This window comes from Ochotona princeps, chromosome 7, assembly GCF_030435755.1.
Source record: "Ochotona princeps isolate mOchPri1 chromosome 7, mOchPri1.hap1, whole genome shotgun sequence".
In the NCBI taxonomy this organism is placed as follows: domain Eukaryota; kingdom Metazoa; phylum Chordata; class Mammalia; order Lagomorpha; family Ochotonidae; genus Ochotona; species Ochotona princeps.
Window position 1 is genome coordinate 60,778,166 of NC_080838.1, and position 21,893 is coordinate 60,800,058.

Below are 21,893 nucleotides of genomic sequence, written 5' to 3' on the forward strand. Positions count from 1 at the left end.
TTGAAATTTGCCAAAGAATGCTGGAAAGGAGCTTTAAAAATACAAATGCATGAAAGCGAATGAACAAAGGCAGACACATAGGCAGTTGGTAGAACTAAAGCTAAACTTCAGCCATAATTAAAGCATTCCATTGACTAGGCAGAGACCAACAGATTTTTATCCAGCAATCTGCTTATGATAGCTCTTTTAAAGTGTATATATATATTTGTATGTATCACACACATATGCACACATATATACATATATATGGGGAGAATAATAGCAGAAGATACACTCTGAAACAGTAAGCATGAGAACATGGAGTGGACAGCTATATTAGTATGGCAAACACAAAACTGAAGTAGTGGAACAGGGTTCCTGGGAAGCCAACTTTAGCCTTTTCGAGGACTGGGGGCCCCACCTTCTAATGACAACAGATGTCTCTGGGGATATGCAAACAAGGTAGTCTCATTGAAAAAGAGCATTCTTGCATGGAGAAGTGGATTAGATGGCCCTTGTCTCCTTCCTGAATTTTAAAAATTTGATTGTAGTTGTTTTGTTTTTACAATAGTTGTGGTTTTCTTTTTACGATTACAAAAGCAGTCATATATTCATTTGAAAATATTTAGAAAATTTTAAAGTACCAGAAGAAAAAGTCATCTGATTCCCCATACAGAGTCTATGATAACATTTTGCTGCAGTGGCCCAGGCAACTCTTTTTAGTTTTAAAGGATTTATATATTTGAAAAGCAGAATTACAGAAAGAGGGGGAGAGACAGAAGGGCCTTGCATCTGTTGGTTCACTCTTCTGTTGTACACAATGCCTGAGTCTGAGCCAGGCCAAAGCCAGCAGCCGGAAACTTCTTCCAGATCTCCCACGGGATTCAGGGCCCAATCACTTGGGCTATCTTCTGTCACTTTCCTAGATTTGTTAGTAGGGACCTGAATCATAAGTGAAGCAGCTACACCTTGGGATGCCTGGATCGTAAGCATCAGTTTAAGTCAGCCTTAGCCAAATTTTTATATATAAAATTTTACATGTATTTTGTTGCAGATGGGAGGGGAGAGATTTCCTCTAGATGCACTACTGCTGGAAACAGGAAGCCGGAACCAGAGTGGGCCCCTGCACTGTTATGTGGGCCTATCCTCTACTCAACTTTTTAATTCAATTTTGGTAAAGCGGGGTCCTAACAGATACTATGTTATCTAATTTCTTAAAAGCCTTTCAATTATGATTTTTTTTACTTGTCAATAAGGTTTTTAAAAAAAGATTTATTATTATTTTTTTAATTGGGAAGTCAGATTTAGAGAGAGAAAGTGATGCAGAGAGAAAGTTCTTCCATCTGCTGGTTCACTCTTCAAATAGCCACAAGGACCAGAGCTGAGTCGATCCAAAGCCAAGAGCTTATTCTGGGTCTTTCATGCAGGTGCGAGGATTTGAGCCATCTGCCACTGCTTTTCCAGGCCACAAGCAGGGAGCTGGAAGGGGGAGAGGAGTAGCCTTGACACACACTGGTGCCCCTATGGAGTCCTGGTGCATGCAAGGTGAGGATTGGCCAGTTGAGCCATTCATTGCACTGGACTTAGAGGGAAACATTCTTCAGAATATCTAGGCAGAATTCTTTTGACCTGTCAATGGCATGATAAATAGAGACTGAGGAACTCTCACAGGCACAGTGCAATGTGTGGCACCCTGGGTTGGCTCTTGGAACAGAAAAAGCCCATTAATGGACAAGTGGTGAAATCAAAATGCACTTTGTTGCAGTTCTGACAACTGGTGATGTAAAAAGTAAGCAAGGAAGAAACCAGCCCAGGTGTTCAGTTGGGAATCCTTTGCAACTTTTCTGAAAGTAAAGTATCCTAAAATGAAAAACTTTTGGGAAGGAATGGGAGAAAATTGAACTACTTTGTAGGCTGAAAATAAGGTATTTGTCTCAGTGAGCAGAATTATCGGGGCAGCTGAGTGTTGCTGTCATCAACATGTGAATAGAAGGGCACAGGAAAAGATAAGGAACATGTATGAGAAAGCTGACATTTTGCTTTGACATTCCCACAAGAATGCTGAAAACCTGCAACAAGTCCTCAAAGCAGTAGTGATATGAGATTTACTTACAAGTAAGTAGGGTGGGGAGGCCTTAATATTTGGAGGTGTTCAATGAGGATACACCAGTTAGGTTTTTTTTTTTTAAAGATTTATTCATTTTTATTGGAAAGGCAGATATACAGAGAGGAGGAGAGACAGAGAGGAAGATCTTCCATCCGCTGCAATGGCCAGAGGTGAACTGATCTGAAGCCAGGAGCCAGGAGCTTTTTTTGTGCTTCCCATGCGGGTGCAGGGTCCCAAGGCTTTGGGCCATCTTCTACTGCTTTCTCAGGCCACAGTCAGGGAGCTGGATGGGAAGTGGGACCACCAGGTTTAGAATCGATGTCCATATTGGATCCCAGCACGTTCAATGTGAGGACTTCAGCCACTAGGCTACTGTGTCGGGCCCTAGCCTTTGTTTTGTTTTGCTTGAATCCAGGGGCTCTCACTATGTAGAGGACTGTTCGCTTGGGGCTTTGAAAAGTACTTAGCTGTCTGGCATTGTACCATTTAAGATGGGCCTGGGATGAGTGAAATGACTGCTTTTCTGTCTCATAGGGAAAAGGCAAGTGAGTACCGAGAGGTTTAATCCTGGTTGTTGGGAAAGAGGGAATGTGATAAGGATCTGGATATAGAGTCACCACCTTCTTTGCCACTGAACATTTTAGCAATCTCCAGGTCACTCTAGTTTGGAGACCAAGGTGGAGGGAGGCCTAAGAGGTGTGGAGTAATGCTTCAGTGGGGGCGGGGGCTAAGGAAAGGTTGGCTGCTTTTGTAGAGACCTCAGCTGAAGGGAGAGCCTATTCATGTCAAGTGGTGCTGATAAGGTGTTTTCCCTGCTGTCTCTGCCCCCTGGGGATGGCCTTTTTCCTCTGTTTTTGTCTCTCCTTCCCTTTCTTGCATCTGGTGATTTGAGACCTTCCAGTGGCAATCTTGAGCATCCTTTCTTTTGGCAAAGTGATTTTAGCGGTGTCCTCAAAAAAAGGACATTCCACTGAAATGAAATAGCAGTTCTCCAGACATGGGACTTGTCTGTGTAACTTTCAGACCAAAAATAGCATAAACAAGTGGCATCTTTGAATGACAGCTATCCTACAAATGTATCACGGAGCTCTTTGAGTTCTCAGTACACAGACACATTTAAATGAAAATATGTTAGATTTTGCTAATTTTAAAGTTGTTTTTTTTTTTTTTAAGATTTGTGCATTTGAAAGGCAGACTTACAGTGAGACATGGGAGACAGAGAGATTGCTCTGAGGGCTAAGTCCTCAAACTTCCACTACAGCCAGGGCTTGTTTAAGTGAAAACCATTAGCCTGGAGCTTCCTCGGAGTCTCCCTTGTGGATACAAGGGCCTCAAGCATTTGAACCATATTCTGCTACTTTCCTAGGTTCATTAATAGGACCTGGATAGGAAGTGGAGCTGCCAGGACTTGAATCAGTGTCCCCTAAAGTAAATTTTGAGACTATGCTCATGTATTGGGTGTGTATGTGTATTCCCAAATAAATGAATAATTGATTATTTTATTTTTTTCTTGGATAAGCATGGTTTGGTGCATGTTTGTGATTATATTTAAGATGTGTTACATATAGCTTGTTGCTTTTACGTGTGTGCAAGTTTCATTTATAAAGGTCATTAAGATGGTAATAAAAAGGCACTCGTGTGATTCAAGAACCCACTTCAAATAGTAATCTCACCCACTCACTTTATAAAGTCACTGTTTGCCAAGTTGCCATTTTTTTTTTTTAGCACACTTGGCCATTGTTGGATTAATAAGTTTAGGAATTGTAGAACCTATTGTAATATTCTCCCTACACTAGGAAACCTGTTTTTTTCTCCCTCCAGTGTCATTACTGAACAAAACTGTGGGTCAAGTACTAGGGTGTTTCCACAAACACTTGGAAAACAGTACTCTTCATTTACATACAGTATCCTGCTCATGAATTATTTTTTTTGTGCTTCCCCATAGTATTTTTAGATCTATTATAAAGCTGGTGTAACTTCACATCTGTTTCAAATAACCCTCCTTAATTAACATTGCAATCCACATTTGAGAGCCCTGGGAATTTAGTAATTCTAATCTGGTGTCTATTCCCAGTCTCTCTTTGGGTAAATATTTACTGTATTTTTTTCATTTCCTCATGTTTAAATGATGTCAGAAGAATTTGCACAGTTCTAGGGCAATGTTTAAGTTTTAGTATCACATGTTACAGTATTACATATTATCAACCTGTGGTGAAGAAGATATTTTATGAGCAAATGATTTGAGAGTACATAATAGTGAGAAAAATTCAAATTATGAAAACATGTCTAGATTTCAAAAGCTTTTTTTTTTTAATAATCAAAACGAACTGTTAAACTCTGAGAAACTTTTTGGAGTGTTTCTGTATTACAAAATCTTTTCAGTTGTTTTACAGCATAAAAGATTACAAGTGTGATAGATAAAATGGGAGCAATGTAGTAAAAAGCTTTTAAAGCATGGATAATGACCGCTTTGATAGTTCCAGATTTTGGGGGGTGGGAGGTGGGGAGCAGAGTTACAGGGAGAGAGAGAGAGATGTTCCGCCCACTGGTTCACACCCAGATGGCTGAGGCAGTTGAGACTGGGCCTTGTGGAAGCCAGGAACTGGAACTTTATCCAGTTCTCAAATGTGGTTAGCAGGCATTCAGGTACTTGGTACATCTTCCGAGTCTTTCCTTGGCATGTAATCAGGGAGTTGGATCTGAAGTGGAGCAGTTGGGACTCCAACCAGCACTGTTGGGATACTGGTGTCAAAGGTAGCAGGTTAACGCACCTGGCCACAATGCTGGCCTCTGAAGGTGTGATTTCTTGGAAGGTCTAGCACTATACTATATTAGAATATATGTATACAATGATATTTTATTATCTGATACATGAAAGAAAATAAAAGCTACCCAATTATAGTCTTTAAAATGATTCAGGGATCACAAACCAAGGTGAGATCGAAAAGCTCTTGACATTATTTTCTAAATGTGCATGCTTTAGATAAGTGGTTCTCCAATACAAGTAGACCGCAAGTATTACCTGGAGAATCAGTTGAGAGGCACTTCCCTGGAACCTTACTATGCAAAGATTCTGACTTAGTGCTGCTGGAATCTGTTTTGACACCTGTCCCCAGTGATCTGCCCATTTCTTGCTAGAATGATACAGGTGTTCCATGGTTATATGGCATTATCTAGAATAATCCTTTATAGGGAACTGCTGTAAGGCCCCCCAACAGGGAAAAACCTTACCAAATGTCTCGAGGGAGTGAGTTTCCCAATGACCACCGAAGAAGAGACTTGATGCAAAAACAAGAGGCTTTATTCGATCACCAGCGCGCTGGGGCCAAGGCCAGTTCCTCACGCTGGAGGCTAGGCATCGACCCCGAATCATTAGACAGAGAGGTTTTTAAAAGGCTAAGCGAAGGCTAAAATCATTAACATAAGCAGGATGGGGGAACCATTAACATAAGCAGGGAGGGGGAATCATTAACATAAGCAGGGAGGGGGCCATGCAGTTAGGGGTGGATGCTAGTTGCAGGTGCCCCTTATCTCTCAGGCCCCCAGGCTCTATCATGAAATATTTTACCGCCTTTCACTGTCCTTCCAATCCCAAATGTTCCCTTTCACTGCTATGTGGTGCATGGGGTTAAAGCTGCCTTCTGCAGTGCCCATATCCTATATGAATCCAGATGTTCCACTTCTATCCAACTCCCTGCTAATGTGCCTTCTAAGAAAGCATCACAAGATGGGCCACGTGCCTGGGCCTCTGTCACCCTGAATAAGCCCATGGGTTTTGTTGTCACAGGCCTGCTTATTGTGGGACAGTTGGTCCAGTGAGCCAGCCATCCTAGGAAATCATCTCTTAGACTTGTAATTGGAAATTAATATGTAAATTGTTTCATTGTTCAGAGAGCAATGACAAGAGAAGTCTGTTAAGTATAGATAAAACATTTTTTTTTCAGTCCTTTGATTCTTAGTGTGGTTGAAGCCAGTGATTAACTATGGTTTTGGAGAGCTGATTGTATTTGTAACATATGTATGTGTGCATATATATGTATATATGATTATTATTATTATTTTAAAGATTTATTTATTTTTATTGGAAAGTCAGATATTCAGAGAGGAGGAGAGATAGAGAGGAAGATCTTCCCTCTGATGATTCACTACCCAAGCGGCCACAACGGCAGGAGCTGAGCCAGTCCAAAGCCAGGAGTCAGGAACTTCCTCCACGTCTCCCAAGTGGGTGCAGGCTCCCAAGGCTTTGGGCCATCCTCGACTGCTTTCCCAGGCCACAAGCAGGAGCTGGATGGGAAGCAGGGCCGCTGGGATTAGAACTGGTGCCCACATGGGATTCCAGCGCGTGCAAGGCGAGGACTTTAACCACTATGCTATCGCCCAGGCCCTGTATATATGATTATTTTAAAGAGTTCAATGTATGGGGGTATTTCTCTCTTTCCGCCTCCTGGTCACTAGGACGGGAGCTCCTTTTCTCAGCTTTTCTAATAAATCTTGCTTTAAAACTAAAAAAAAAAAAGTTCAATGTATGTTAACATCAATAGCATCTATTTTAAAGACAACTTTCAAATTTAAGACTAGTGATATGAGTGACGTTATTTTACATTTTGGTAAATGTATGGTTAGCTTCCTGCTCCCCATGGACAAACACTTTTATTTGAAAAAAAGAATTCACACAGAACTTGGGGGGGCATTTTGGGTTTTTAAAAAGTATGATTAGATAGAGTCAGCAAATTCCAATTTTCTAGCGCATTCCCTAAATGCTCACTACAGCCAGGGCGGGACCAAACTGAATCCAGGATCTGAAACTTCAATCCAGAGCTGCCACTGGTGGGAGGAGCCAGCCCTGTGTTTCTCAGGTCTGCATTATGGGGAGGCTAGTGTCAAAGCCAGATACAGTAATGGGGGGCGGAGCGGGGAGGGTCTCAACCACTGTGGTAAAGCATCTGCTCTATTCAGAGTGTTTAATGTCTGTAATATTAAATACCCAAACTCCACAAATTGTAATTTTACGAAGGTTACTTGCACTGTAGACTCTGAAGTAAATTACCCTAGTTTTATGATGTTGATGCATTAAAATCCACCCATCTGTACTTTCAATGTATCTTTTTTTCCCTCCTGTGCACAATTTTGTGCCATCCTACACTGGTCCTCTGGACACTGTAGGTTAGGAAATCACACTCCTCATTTTCAGCTCCAAGCACTGGGGAGCTCTTAGCTTCACAGTGATGAGGGTGGATTTTCCGAGATGCTTGAAAGCCCAGATTTGGTTGGTCATTGGCAACAAATGCTGTCATTTGTTTTCTTGAAGAATCATTCACTTTCTTCGTTTTTGGAAAAATGACTGCCAAAAACGCAAGGCAGAAAAAGTTTGTGAATTATTCTTTGAAGTAAAAATGGTTGTCCATGGGAGGAAAAAAACAAAACTGTGAAACCCAGGCAGTTCAGCTTGCAACAGTTACACCAGTGATGTTCCTCCCGACAGTCCTTGTACTCTGGGATTCAGCAGGGTGCTTCATGTGGACTGCCCCTTTCCTAGCATAAATATTGAAAAGAGCAGGGCTAAAGTCTCAGAATGTAAAGAAAGTCGCAGTTGTGACTTGTTGCTTCATTAAGGAGACACGGTACAGGAAGCTGCCTTTCCCGGCTTGTAAGTTGCTCTTGTGTGGTAGTGCCCACTGCTTTCATTTGCTGCCACTGCTTTGATGAACTCGGAGGCGCCAGCAGTTTACCCATACTTGCTTTTGTACCAAAAGTGCTCCTATCATGCTAAAAATAGTTGGAACCTCGAAGAAGGAGTTGGGAACTCCCTGAGTGCAGCATTTGGTGAACCCATGGTAGACCTGTCCCTGGTCACCTTCGCGGCACTGTGGCTGTTAAGAGCAGAAGTTAGCGTTTCTGTATTCCCTGACTTTTGGTCCTTTGGAGTGAGATGAGCAGGGGCCTCGTTAGCAGAAGTAGTCCTCTAGGTAGGCCCCCTTCTAGCATTCTTGTGGAGACTGCAGCTCCTACAGCCTATCTCCGTGTCTGTTCCGCTTTGGGCATGCCTCAAGTGCCTTCTCTAGTCCTCGGACTTTTCACAATGCTTACTACTGCATTGCTGAATTGCGTTCTCCCTCTCTCTGATGTCAATCCCATAATTACTTAAAGACCTCAAAATGGGTTATTGCTTTCTTTGGAATCTGTGTGTTTAAAAAGGGGAGGTGGAGTGGAGGGGGCGTTTTGTAAATAATTGTCTTAACGTAGTGAAGTCAAAACTGAAAGCAAAGTATAAGAAATGTGCGTTGGTTGCCCGTTTCCTGAGTGCAAGCCTCGGAAGGATCCTAAGTAGCGAACGTGGTTTTCTGTTTACTTGAGCGGTTTTGTTGCCTGCGGCCTCTTGGGCTCCCAACGTCAACAGATATTCACATCGGGGCTGGAGTTCCGAGCTGGGCCAGGACGGTCTGTTCTGGCGGTGTGTGAACGTGCTGAAAAGCTGGCAGAGCGTCCGGCCGGAGCCTGCAGGCGGGGCTGCGCCCGGGACGCGCGGGGCTGCGTGTGCGCTCCAGCCCGGCGCCCCGCCCGGCCCTCTCAGCGCCTCCGGCTCGGCCCAGCGCTCTGCCCTTTTAAGGAGGCGGGCCGTACCACTAGAACTTTCTTGACAGGGGGTATCGCGCAAACCTTGGACAACTTGGAGAGAGCCGAGAGGCGATTTCCTGGTTCTCCCGACGCCTGCCGGAGTCGAGCCACCGCTCCACGGGCGGCGAGTGTCCGCGGCCGCCGGGCGTGGGAGCGTCCGTCCTCCCTTCTTGGAAATCGCCCCCGGGGCTCCTGGCGCTCCGCACTCCGGACCCCGCGTTCCCCGGGCTCGTCTGGAGTGGAGTTCGCCTGCGGAGGCCCTAGTGCCCGGATGTCCATCAGGATTAGCGCGAGCCAATGCGGTCAGCGCCCGAGGGAGGCTGAGCAGGACGCCCCGGGCTTGGGGAGCAGGTAGTCCCGCCACCTCGGGGCGCCGCGCCGGGGGCCCGGCCCCGCCCGGCCAATGGTGAGCGCGGCGCTGGCAGCTCGGCCCGCGGGGTGAAGGCGCTCATGGGCAGCGGACCCTGGGCTCTGCGGACTGAATGATGGCAGCCCGGTCCAGGTAAGGCAGGCACCGAGGGAAACTTTGTGCGCGTCCCGGTGGCTAGGGGATTTGAAGGTTGCGGGGGAGGGCAGGAAGCAGCTTTGTCATCGCGCTCTCTGCGTTCCCGATGCTGTGGCTCGTGACCGAGTGTCAGATGGAAAACCGGAGGACACACTAGAAGGTTGCTGCGCGGAGGAGAGAGGAGGGATCGGGCTCCCGTTAGGACGAAAGTGAAGTAGCCTCCCTCTGGCAAAAGTAACTGATTTTATGGGAAATGAAGTTGATTTCACTTGTCCGCCTTCGTTTGCATTTTTCCTTTGGGCTGTTCGTGCATCCACTCTCGGGGTTCCTGGGATCCACGGGGTGCCTGGCTAGTAGTGTCTTGAGGGGAGAGTTTTCGGAATTGGTCCCTGATGTGAAAAGACACAGTTGGCCACCCGAGAGGGTGGGTCAGGAGGTGCCTGCTTCCACAGACAACGGCAGGGCTGGTGTCAATTTGCTGAGTAGGCGAAGCCCGGGAATGCGCGGAGTCGAGGGCGAGCGGGCTGCAGTGGCTGTCGGAGGAGCGTTGCGGGGAGAGGCTCGCTGCCCCGCTCGCCCTCCTGCTCCTGCAGCGGGCTGTGAGGCCGCAACGCGGCGGCCCCGAGCACCAGCCGCCCAGTGCCATTGTACGGGAGTTAGGACTGCAGTTGGTAGGCTCATTCTTTGGAAACTTTCGGTTGTGCTAGAGAGTAGTTGGCCCTCCGTTATTTAAAATGATAGGATTCCTTGAACTGATAACTGCATGTAGGCAGGTGATTTAGGGATGTCAGATGGGAGAGCAGTTTCAGCTGACTGAAATCATGGAGAGCCGATAAATGCCATCAGTGTTGAAGCTGGACCCGTAAGATGTTGAGAAATGTCTCCAAGAAAGAACTTTGTAGCAAGAACTTACTGCTGTGTGATACCTGGCTTTTTAACGTAATCCTCTGGGCTAGGAGGATTGTGATGCGCATAGATTTTATTGCCCTAGGGAAGGGGCTCTTAAACCCGGGATAAGTAGGACTCATCAAGAAGCAGCCTAATTTTTGCTGTCCACTGAAATTTAGCTTTTGTTCCAGTACAAATGTAGACAAAAACTAAAGTACCAGTGTACGTGGTGTTGCCAGAAACACAAGCCACAGATTTCCCTCATGTTATTACAATGCTTGTACATCCCTTGAACATGTCTTTCACACTTACCACTTCTGAAATGAAGGGCTATTGTATCTAATTTGATAACAAAAAATACTGTCTCATCAGTCTTTCAGATGTATGTTACTCTGTAGTTTTTCCTTTGTATTCTTGTGTATTTTACCTTTATGTGTTTTACACTGTTTTTCTGGCAATATTACAAACATTCTGCATTTAAAACATTATTCAGCAAATTGTCATCTGGGTTTATGGCCAAAGCCTTAGATTAAGATAGCTTGAACTAAAAACTAAACAGTTGCTCTCGGATGGTTCAGTAATCCAGATGCAGTGCTGAAATTTGAACTGAGATGTAACTGATTCCAAAGTCAGGGCCCTTAAGCAATTGTTAAAATTACAGTGAGATAAAAGCTAATTGGACTGCTGATGCCAGGCACAGTGCTAGGCAGGTTTTGTGCTGTGTATCATCCACAAAGGTAGACTGGGTCATTCACATTCGGTAGTGAAGGAAACTGACGCCGGCCTCAGAGTTCACACAGGTGGAGCAGGGCCTGACTTCAGAAGGCTGTTTTGCAACACTTCTTTGCATGCATGTGGCCTCTTTAATGCTGAGCTGAGAAGTGAAAAGGGAGAACTGCATAGCAATTTGTGCTGAATTGCTTTGCACCAAGATGTGCTGGTCTGAGTTAATCATTGTGATGGTCCAGCTTGCCAACAGTTTACAATTTTTGTAAATTTAAAAATATTATGAAATGCAATGATTTAAAAAAAAATGGGAGGGCTCTACTGTATATATTCCTGATCCCCTGCCTTGCCTCAAGACATCCCCCAACCTAGGTACAGAGAGCCATCAGGTTGTTGTGTCTTGTTTCTTAGGCTGCATATTGGGAGGGAGTATTTCTCACATGTAGTAAATGTCGATGTGTTCATGCTTCTCCAAAATTTGTGCTTTACCCACGAGTTGATGATCTCTGAGGTTGTATGTGGAGAGGTGTCAAGAAAATTTGGATTTCAGGGATACCCTAAACTTGGGCCACATTGTTCTGAGAAGCGCTTAGAGAAACAGAAGTACTGGCTTGTGTTGTATGTAACAGCTTGACTATTTTCCACACACAGTATTTACTCCTCAGACAGTTAATTTAGATTGTTGGACTCATTGGACATACAGTTTCATAGCTTAGTGTTTAATCACTGTAGATTCTGACTTATGAAATTGAGTCACGGAGCAGTGATGGTGGGAGGACAACCAGCGGCACTTTGTTTCATCACTCGGCACTGTGATGGCAGGTCATTCTTGATTGGTATATAAGTGCTTTTCCATGTGAACACACAGGAATAGACTCTGCCATTCTCTCATCAGCTCCATGAGGCTGTAATTCTGTCCCTCTTTTTAAGTATCTCCTACATAAGTCAGAAGCAGTTTGAATGACAGAGGAATTAGCTAAGCATTTCTTTTGTAAATTGAGATTATTTGTTCCTGTACTTAATTTCAGGACTTCCAAGTAGGAAATTAGTTTTGTTTTAATAGTTGATTTCAGAAATGTGAATTGTCCCATCTATTCAAAGAGGGCCAGTATTTTGAGAACAATGTTAATTTTTATGGCTGTCAGAGAAGACAGAGTCACTTAGAAATGCAGCATTGGTTACTGCACGACTGTACCATGGCTTGGCTTTGAGAGGGATAAGTGTGTGCTATTTTTTTTTTTCAAACCTGTGAATATAGTTGATACATTGACTCTACTTCCTTGTCAGAATTGTAACAGACTTGCTTCCTTTAATGTGAAATGGATGACTTTCCAGGATTCTGGACTGATGTGCACCAAGGCTATGGTTTGTTTTTTTTTAAACAAATAAAAACAGACAATCCTATTCCTGCAAAACTGTATAAAATAAGTAAATAAATCCAACGCAGGCATTCCTGGGGTATGGTGTTGTGGCTCAGTAGGTTAAGCTTAGCCTGTCACTCTGGCATCCCATAAGGGTGAGATTTCTCCCCCACTCCGTGTTTCTTTAGGGCATTTTTTTTTTTTTTTTGAGAATTAGCCAGCTGTCCTTTTATTCAGACCAGCTTGCTCTATGCCAAGGAGTGATGCTGATGGATAGATTAAAAAGGAGTGCTTTGTTTGAGTCCCCCTCTCCATTAGCCTCCTCACTGAAGTCCTAGAAATAAATACATGCATACCTTCAGCTACCACCAGGGATTAACCAGTTTTTAGAAAGCACCTTGTGCTACCAAGAAGATATGGCTGATCCCACCCAGCCTCAGTGGAGGCAGGGTGTTGGAAGGACTGTGGGAAGTTGAACTTGCTTTCTGGTAGAGTGTTATCTGGTGACAGAGCTATGGTCTCCACCCACTACCCCACAAAAAGCACAAACTGAAAAGGGAAATTAGCCTTAGTTTACTCTCCTACAGTTTTGACTTTGCATTTTCATTAATTGCAATGTCAGTGAAGCTTAAAAAAAATCAATAGAGAAGCAGAGTCAGATTGTTCCCAAGATTGATATGGAACTGGTTTGTGGTGGCTCTGTGGCCCTGCAATGCAAAGTTTTCCATTACAGAAGGTGGTGCTCTTAAACTGATACAGAACCAACTTTACCCCACCCTGTGCCCCCACCTCTGATTTATGAGCTACTGATTGACCTTGGAAGAAAATTCTTGAATACTAAGCAGTGCAGATTAAATATGAGCCAACATGAAAGAAGAAAGCTGCAGCTTGTAAAGTGCAGCTCAAGGAAGAGATTTGGAGAGGAAAATAATTTAATGCAGTGTTTTGACCCAATGACTGTCCTCATTTTTTCCTTTATGACACCTCTGTAAGCAGTGTCCTTGACAGAAGAGGAACACAAACAGATCTCCTAAGCGATTTCTTCCTCCTCTTTCCTGAGAGCCCAGCTGAGCCTCCTGACTCACAGTCTGCAGCTCCTTCCATGATAGAGACAGAGGAGCCATGAGTCATAGTTTTCTTTTTGAGTCATCTGGTTTATGGGGAATGTTGTTGTTTGGCAAAATTCATGCGAATTATCTCTCCAGAGATTCTATACCATTACCCTAAAAAGGTATTCAACAGTTAGACCGATACTTTATGGAAAAAGGAATTTAATTAAGATTGTATTTAAAAATGTTGAATTTCAATATATTCAGCAATGAAAAAAATGTTGTCTTAATCGTACATGGTAGAGAAAAAAATGCTATCATTTTGATCCTGTCATTTACTTGTTTTAAGCAACCAGGTCTATGTGCATATTACCTAATAGCTATAAAACAGGAATTATAAGGCAGATTACCTTCACTAGACCTTTCAGGTGTAACATAAAACTGGATTGCTTCTAATTATGTAAATGTACCTTTCTGTTGGGAAACTCCCACATGCTTTTTTCTCTAATTTAGACAAACATTCTACTTTTGTATGCCAGACACAGTGGAAATGTAGTTTGCATCTATAGGGAAGTGGTCTTGACCATTGTCTCTGTTCTGGTTCAAGTTACATTCTGCTGACACAGTGAGTGCGTAAGTTTTTCCCAGGTTAAGTGCTTATCTGTGTTGTTCTCTTCTACATGTATACTGAAATGAGAAACATTTGGAGGAGAGCAGAATGGTGTTCTACTTTCCTTGAGTCATTAATTCATTTTATTGTGAATCTAACATATTCATTTGCCCAGAATATAACGAGTAGAATGTACAGTGAGGTCTTCATATGCCACATGAAGTTTAGAGTTACAGTTTAGGAGAAAAAGATACATAGACTTGGAGGTTACTGCCCTAGGGAACCAAAAGTAAAGATTAACTTGCAAAGCATTCAGGTGCTGCCTTTCCTGTGTAGGGTTGGGAGTTCTTCCCCTATGCAAGCCCCTCCCTTTTCCTGTCTGTCCACTAGTGAGTTAATGCCTAACCTGATGGCCACCAAAGTGGCTGCATTGCTCTGCTCAAGCTTTCTTGTTTTCTAGCTTTGGTTTATTGGATCTTTTAAATTTTTCTTACTACTTGTTTATTTTATTTGAAAGGCAGAAAGACAAAGAAATCAAAATCTGCTGTCTTCTGTTTTTGTTTGTTTTTTCCCCCCCTCAAATGGCCACCACACACAGGGATGAGTCAGGCTGAAACCAGAAGCCCGGTCCCTAATCTGGGTCTCCCACATGGGAAGCAGAAACCTAGGCACTTAATCTGTTGCTTGCTGCCTTTCAGGGTGCCCTTTAGCAAAACGCTGGAGTTGGGTGCTAAATCAAGATTCCAACCCAGGAGCTCCAATATGGGATCCAGGAGTTCCAAGTGTCCACCCCTGTTCACGCTCTAAATTTTTTTTTTAAAGATTTATTCATTTTATTACAGTCAGATATACAGAGGAGGAGGAGAGACAGAGAGGAAGATCTTCCGTCCGATGTTTCACTCCCCAAGTGAGCCGCAATGGGCCGATGCGCGCCAATCCGATGCCAGGAACCAGGAACCTCTTCCAGGTCTCCCACGTGGGTGCAGGATCCCAATGCATTGGGCTGTCCTCGACTGCTTTCCCAGGCCACAAGCAGGGAGCTGGATGGGAAGTGGAGCTGCCGGGATTAGAACCGGCGCCCATATGGGATCCCGGGGCTTTCAAGGCGAGGACTTTAGCCGCTAGGCCATGCCGCCGGGCCCCACGCTCTAAATTTAACCAGATTAAACTCATCAGTTTATACTCATTTTAATTTTATAATTAGTTTCTTTTTAAAGAGATTCAATGCAATTTATAGATACAATTATAAAAACACATATAAAAACATTTCCCTCCTTATTAAATTTTTAGCAAATATTTATTTATTTATATTGGAAAGGCAGATTTCTAGAAAGAGGGAGAGATAAAAATTTTCAAGTCCTCTGGTTCACTTCCCAAGTATCTACAATGGCCAGAGTTGAGCTGATCCTGAGCTAGGATCCAGGAGCTTCTTCCGTGTCTCCTATGTGAGTGCAGGGTCCCAATATTTTGGGCCATCCTTCAGTGCTTTCCTAGGCTACAAGCAGGGAGTTGGATGAGAAGTGAAGCAGCCTTGATACAAGTCAGTGCCTATCAATGGGATTCTGGCATGTGTAAGGCAAGGATTTAGCCACTGAGCCATCATGCGGGGCACTTATTAAATATTTAAGGGAGTCACTTGGTGTCCAGTTGAATGAATTAAAAGGGAATTCCAGTGTTGTCATTATTTTGTTTCTTTATTTAAAAAATTTATTTATTTTTATTGCAAGGTCAGATATACAGAGAGAAGGATCTGTCTGAATCACTCCCCAAGTGGCCGCAATGGCTAGAACTGCGCGGATCCAAAGCCAGGAGCCAGGTGCTTCTCCCTGGTCTCCCACACAGTTGCAGGGTCCCAAGGCTTTGGGCTGTCCTCCACTGCTTTCCCAGGCCACAGGCAGGAGCTGGATGGGAAACAGGGCCGCTGGGATTGGAACTGGTGCCTATATGGGTTCCCGGTGCATACAAGGCGAGGACTTCAGCTACTAGGCCCCCGTACTGGGCCTGATTTCTTTTTTCCTAACAAAAGCAGTAAGAGTTAGGTGTACTGTTGTTGAACAAATAATGTTCAACAAGAAATTTTAAATGTGACTCCTGCTAGGAAGTCAATGTTAAAACTATAGCAGATGTCACTTCCTGTAACAAAATTCAGGAAACACTCTGGTATGTGGGTGTTGTAACTTTTTTCAATTCTTGTAACTTTCCTTCAGGAAACTGCCCTGTCAAAAGCAAAGCAGTCAGATACGGAGCATAACTGAAGTTGTATAGTTCAGTGTAATTAAATTTTGATTTCCTACATATGTTTTTGTGGTCAAGACATACCTGAGATTCCCACATGACTCACTCTGGGTGATGTGTGTCTGGATAACTTGTTAAGATGTTTCTCTCCGCTCACACGACCCCTCACCCCTGCCCTTTCTCCTGGCTTTAAAACAAAACAAAACAAATACAGGTGTAACTAATTGACCCTGGAGGGGAATTTATGGAAAAAGCTATAAAAACTAAGAAACCTGTTGATACCCAAATTGGTAGAGATTGTATATTTGTGTTTCTCTGTCAGTTTATTTTTGTATTGACTGTTTACCTTAGGTCAAATGCCTATCTAGCCAGTTAGTAGTTTTGAGCTACCAAAGTACTGATAAGAAATTGAGGTCAGTGTTGTCATTTTGAAGATTTTCTGTTAAACAGTTCATGTCACTATGTTAATATATTCTGAGTTTTAAATAGCTTTCTTGAAATTAATTTTAAAAATATATACACTAGGAACTGGTGTGATAGCGTAGTGGTTAAAGTACTCACCTTGAATGCGCCGGGATCCCATATGGGCGCCAGTTCGTATCCCAGCAGCCCTGCTTCCCATCCAGCTCCCTGCCTGTGACCTGGAAAAGCAGTAGAGCATGGCCCAAAGCCCTGGGCCCTGCACCTGTGTGGGAGACCTGGAAAAAGCTCCTGGCTCCTGGCTTTGGATTAGCTCAGCTCCTGCCATTGCAGTTGCTTGGGGAGTGAAATATCGGAGGGAAGATCTTCCTCTGTGTCTCTCCTCCTCTCTGTCGCCTTTCCAATAAAAATAAATAAATATTTTTTAAAAATATAAATATGTGTACTAAAAAGTTCACTGAAGCTCTGTTATTTTATGTTTTTAATACAACTGTACTTGCAGAAATTAAGTTTTCCTGTTACTTCCTGTATGGCTATCCTTCCACTTTAAGTGCTTATAAATTTAGACCGCACAAACTCCATTTTTATAAAAACTGCATAAATACAAACTTTGTGCCACCTAGGTTGCAATGACTAATATTAGAATAGTAAATGATAAAACAAAACATTCTGTATGTGTGAATATAAAGTTAAAATTCTGGGGTGGGGGTAATTGTAGTGAGGCATGTTAAGCCTCTACTTAGAACACCTGCATCATACTTCTAGTACCTGGGTTCAAGTCTCTGCTCTGATTAGGATTCAGGCTTCCTGCTAATGCGCACCCTGGGAAGCAGGAGGTAATGTTGGGTCCAAATACTTGGATCCTAGCCTCTCACTTGTCATATCCGGATTGGGTCCCTGGCTTCTGTCTTCCACCTGCCCCAGACCTGGCTATTGTTGTGGATCGACCATGGAATGGAAGATCTTTCTCTCTGTGCCTTTTAAATTAAAAAAAAAAGTTTGTGTTAAGAGTGAAATAGAAGCAAGCTAAATGCCTGTTGGAAGGGGAGGAAAAGAGTGTGTCTCACCAAGGCACAGCCAGTGTTACCCGGAGCTTTGAGCTCTCATGTTACTGCCTACTCTGCAAATGATTGTTGATTTTTTTTTTAAAAGAAAATGTTAATTAAGAAATCTTTTCATGCAAATACCACAAATTTCGAGAGTACAACTCAGTGGTTTTTAGTTACTTGACTGAGTGTTGCAACCTAAAATGTAAATCAGGTTCAGAACATTGCATCTCCTCCAATGAGATCCCATATACAGCTAATCCCTATTCCCCGCCCCATGAAATCATCACTCTACTTTGTACACTTGCCTTTTCTGGGTATTTCACATATGTGGAATCATAGATGGAGTCTGACTTTCTTCACTCAAATAATTTCTTTTAAATATTCTTTGGTGTAGTGTACGTCAGAGGTTCTGTCCTTTTAATTGTTGAGTAGTGTTCTATTTTGTAGATGTAATGGACAAATTACTTTCCCTTTGGGATTGGGGTGATTGTGTGTTATGAACAATCTTGCTGTGAATGTCTTGCATGCAAGTCTTGCTTGAACATGCCCTTTTTTGTTAGATAAATATAGTTGAAATTTCTGGATCTTGTGATCAGTGCTTTAACTTTTTGTCAAATTGTATGCCCACTTGGCCCACATTTGAATTGATACAATTTAGCCTGTTTCTTGCTTGCTGTGTCTACAGCTTCTGGAAGTGTAAGGTTTAGAGGTCTGATTAGTTTTGCATTTGATTATTGGAAGATAGTATATTAAATTTATTTGTGAATTAAAAACAATGGTGAAAAACTTTTTTTTTTTAAATTTTTTGGAAAGTCAGATGTATAGAGAAGAGACAGGGAGGAAGATCTTCCGTCTGTTGTTTCACTCGCCAAATGGCCACAACAGCTGGAGTTGAATCAGTCTGAAGCCAGGAACCTGGAGCCTCTTCCAGGTCTCCCATGTGGGTGCAGGATCCCTAGGCTTTGGGCCATCCTCGATTGCTTTCCCAGGCCACAAGCAGGGAGCTGGATGGGAAGTGGGATCGCCGGGATTAGAAACGGCACCCATATGGGCTTCTGGTGTGTGCAAAGCAAGGACTTTGGTGCTAGGCTACCGCGGCGGGCCCAAAAATTCTTTATAGTAATTCTTAAGTTGACTTGGCCCTAATTTTAATTTATTTGAAATGCAAAGGGACGAAGGTGGATCTTTTAAGCAAAATGCCCACATAGCTGTGACTAGACCAGTGCCAAACCAGGAAGCCAGACTCAATCCTGTTCTCCCATATGGATGGCAAGGACCCAAGTATATGAGGCATCATCTGCTATCTTCTAGGGTATGCATTAGTAGGAAACTGGAATCAGATTGAGTTAGGCGCTGCGTTGTGTGAATCAAGTAGTATGTTCTTTTTTTTAAGGTTTATTTATTTTTATTACAAAGTCAGATATACGGAGACGAGGAGAGACAGAGAGGAAGATCTTCTACCCGATGATTCACTCCCCAAGTGAGAGCAACCAAAGCCAGGAACCAGGAACCTCTTCTGGGTCTCCCATGCGACTGCAGTGTCCCAAAGCATTGGACCGTCCTCGACTGCTTTCCCAGGCCACAAGCAGGAAGTTGGATGGGAAGTGGAGCAGCCAGGATTAGAACTGGCGCCCATATGGGATCCTGGTGCGTTCAAGGCAAGGACTTTAGCTACTAGGCCACGCTGCCGGGCCCAAGTAGTGTGTTCTTGACGAAGTACCCACCCTGAACTAGGAACTGTAGGTCTGCCTAGTGGGTGGCAGTCTTCATTACTGCCTCCTGGGTAGGCTTTAGCAGGTGCTGCAGTTGGGAGCCAGAGGCAGTAATGTACCCAGTCACTACTATTTGGTGTGGGTTTCTTAACTGCTAGGCTAAACCCCATTCAGGTTGGACTTTTTAATGCAGAAACACAAATCAAGGAATGCTAAAGCAAACAAAATAATTATTAACAATGCATGCTAGCTGGTTTCAAAATAATAAAGGATACTTTTAGTTCACAACTCAAGCATCTTAAATAAACTTTTAATGTAATATTAAATATAAATCTTTTATAATTGCAAGGTGAGTTTAGACACTTTTATTTGAAAAATGAGCAGTTCTCATTCACTAGAGAGTTACAAGCAAGATATGTTATCTAGGTGAAGCTTCTGGAAATTATTGCTATAACTTGGGTCTTGCCTCAGGACCTTCAGAAAGAGATCTGGTTCACAAACAGAAGTATTTCATCCAGTGTTCTGAAAGCATCTTCTCAGTGCTTGTGTGGTGATAGTGAAAGCAAACCATCTTGCTCGTGCATCTCAGTCATTGTGTGAAAAGCAAACAAGAAATACTGTGATGCTGTGTGGTTTGGGTCTCTCTTTGTGAAACTGTTCCTGTGTTATGACTTTTAAGTGCCTCAGTGCACTATGATATGTTATTGAAGCTTACTGCTTCCGAATACTAATGTACCTGCTTTCAGGATATTAGCTTTAACAGCTTTCGTGAGGCCAGTTTGAATACATTATCAGTACTTTAATATTATCTTGATTGTAAGTCTTAGGATCCACTAAGAGCTAGCCGTTGTGTGTACACTGTGTAGGCCTCAAAGCTGGGTAAGAGACATAGAGTTTAGTCAGAAAGAGCAACAAAAAACAGGCAAGCAAACTGACAAAACAAAATATAAACTGGGCTAAGTTCTGTGGCAAAGAACATCAGAGTTGGGGATTGACCATGGTACCAAGCCAGGAGAATCTCTGAGGAGGGTGAGTTGAGGAGGAGGAGGAGGAGGAGGAGGAGGAGGAGGAGGAAAGGAAGATGGGGCACATTCCTATTGTCTAGGCTGGCTTTATGACATAGCTGATAAAGCTGCGTCCCTGGACATCAGCATTCCATACGTGGCTCTGATTTGTGTCCTGGCTGCTCCGTTTCCAGCCCAGCTCCTTGCTAACTGCCTCAGGAAAGCAGCAGAAGATGGCCTAAGTGCTTGGGCCCCTAATGGCTGTGTTGAACACTTGAAAGAAGGTTCTGGCTTGTATCTTTGACCTGACCCAGTGCTGGCCCATTGTAGTCATCTAGAAGTGGACCAGTAAATGAAAGATCTCTCTTTCTCTTTCCTCCCCTGTTTAATGCTAATTAAAAAAATCTTAAAATAATTTTTCCCTTAAAACCTTTGCTTCTTAAAAAATAAGTAAAAAAAAGATTATTGCCCTTTCAGAAAGTACCTGGAAATGCATGAATATAGTGGGTAGGGTGGCATGGCATTTAAACGGGCGTGTAGGGTCAGGAAATAAGTGGCAGTTCCTTTTTTTTTGTTTGTTTGTTTTTACCAAAGGCCAAATGTGCACCATAACAACAGAGCATGAATTTTAGAAACAGAGACTTTAGATTTCAAAAGTCAGGTTGAATTTGTCCCTAAATATAAACATAGAAATGAGCGGGGACATTGTAAGTTTGTGAACCATCAGGGATGTGGTCGAATAGAAGTTTCAACTCTGTAATCTTAAGGAAGTGAAAATGTAGACGGTGCAGAAGGACACTTAGTCAAGCTATTAAAGATAAAGGGTAATTTACAAAATAACCTTTTGTGTTTGTAAAGGACTGTTATGGGACTCCTGTATTTCTGCCAAGAACAGATCTTAAAGAGATAACATGTGTAAGATAAGTTAAGACAAAGCCGAGGACTGAAATTTTCTTTAATATAAAAATGTGAAAGTGTTCTTTGAAGACTTGTGTGTTTAGAAATAGAAAAGAGAGACCTTTCTACATTGGATATTTCAGGAAGGAGCAGATGGTTAAAGCACCTTTTTCTCAAGGGATTTTGTGGCTTCTTGAAAAACATGTGATCGTTAACAAAATTCTGTCAGAACTGCCAGTCCTCATCCTGTGGGAGCGTCACAGTCCTCATTATCTTTGCTCCTTTGATCCTCTGCTTCGCAGTTATTTTCAAGTAAATGAATTAATTGTGGTTTTTCTTTTTTGATATAACATGACCATTTTTATGAATGCTGCATGAAATGAAAATAAGATGTTTTCTTTATTTTCGTGGTCCTGAGTTCAGGGTGGATTTAGACCTGTGTCTCATTTCTTTCTGTTCATTTGAACTCTGGATGAGAGGTAAATGAAAGTCAGTAGGTTCTGTTTCCTGTAATTCTTTTTCAGCTTTGCAGATGTTGGTGCTGTACTTTTGGTGAACAAATATTCATAATTGTTATGTTTTTAGTTTTTAATTTAATTTTATTGTGAAAGGCAAACTCCATCTGTTGATTCACTTCCCCAAATGCCTGCTTCCCCTGACGCCAGGAGAGTTTGGAACTTAGTTCTGATCTTACACATGAGGGTCAGTGACTGAAGTACTTGAGTCATCATTTGCT

The 21,893-nt window shown here is 42.9% G+C and overlaps 1 protein-coding gene across 4 annotated transcripts in view; it reads left to right on the plus strand.

Annotated features, from left to right (window-relative positions):
* AFF1 (ALF transcription elongation factor 1) overlaps window positions 1-21,893 on the plus strand; it is a 199,330-nt gene that overhangs the window by 58,635 nt on the left and 118,802 nt on the right. The window contains exon 1 of one of the 4 annotated variants that reach the window (XM_058667086.1): window positions 8,889-9,203. The exons of 2 other annotated variants lie outside the window; for them this stretch is intronic. Coding sequence is in view for 1 of the 2 variants with exons in the window: in XM_058667085.1 (XP_058523068.1) it covers window positions 9,184-9,203 (20 nt within the window). In the remaining variant the exon portion in view is untranslated. Of the gene's footprint in view, window positions 1-8,888; window positions 9,204-21,893 lie in introns of those variants that run through there. One more of the 4 variants, XM_058667085.1, reaches the window with a different exon arrangement.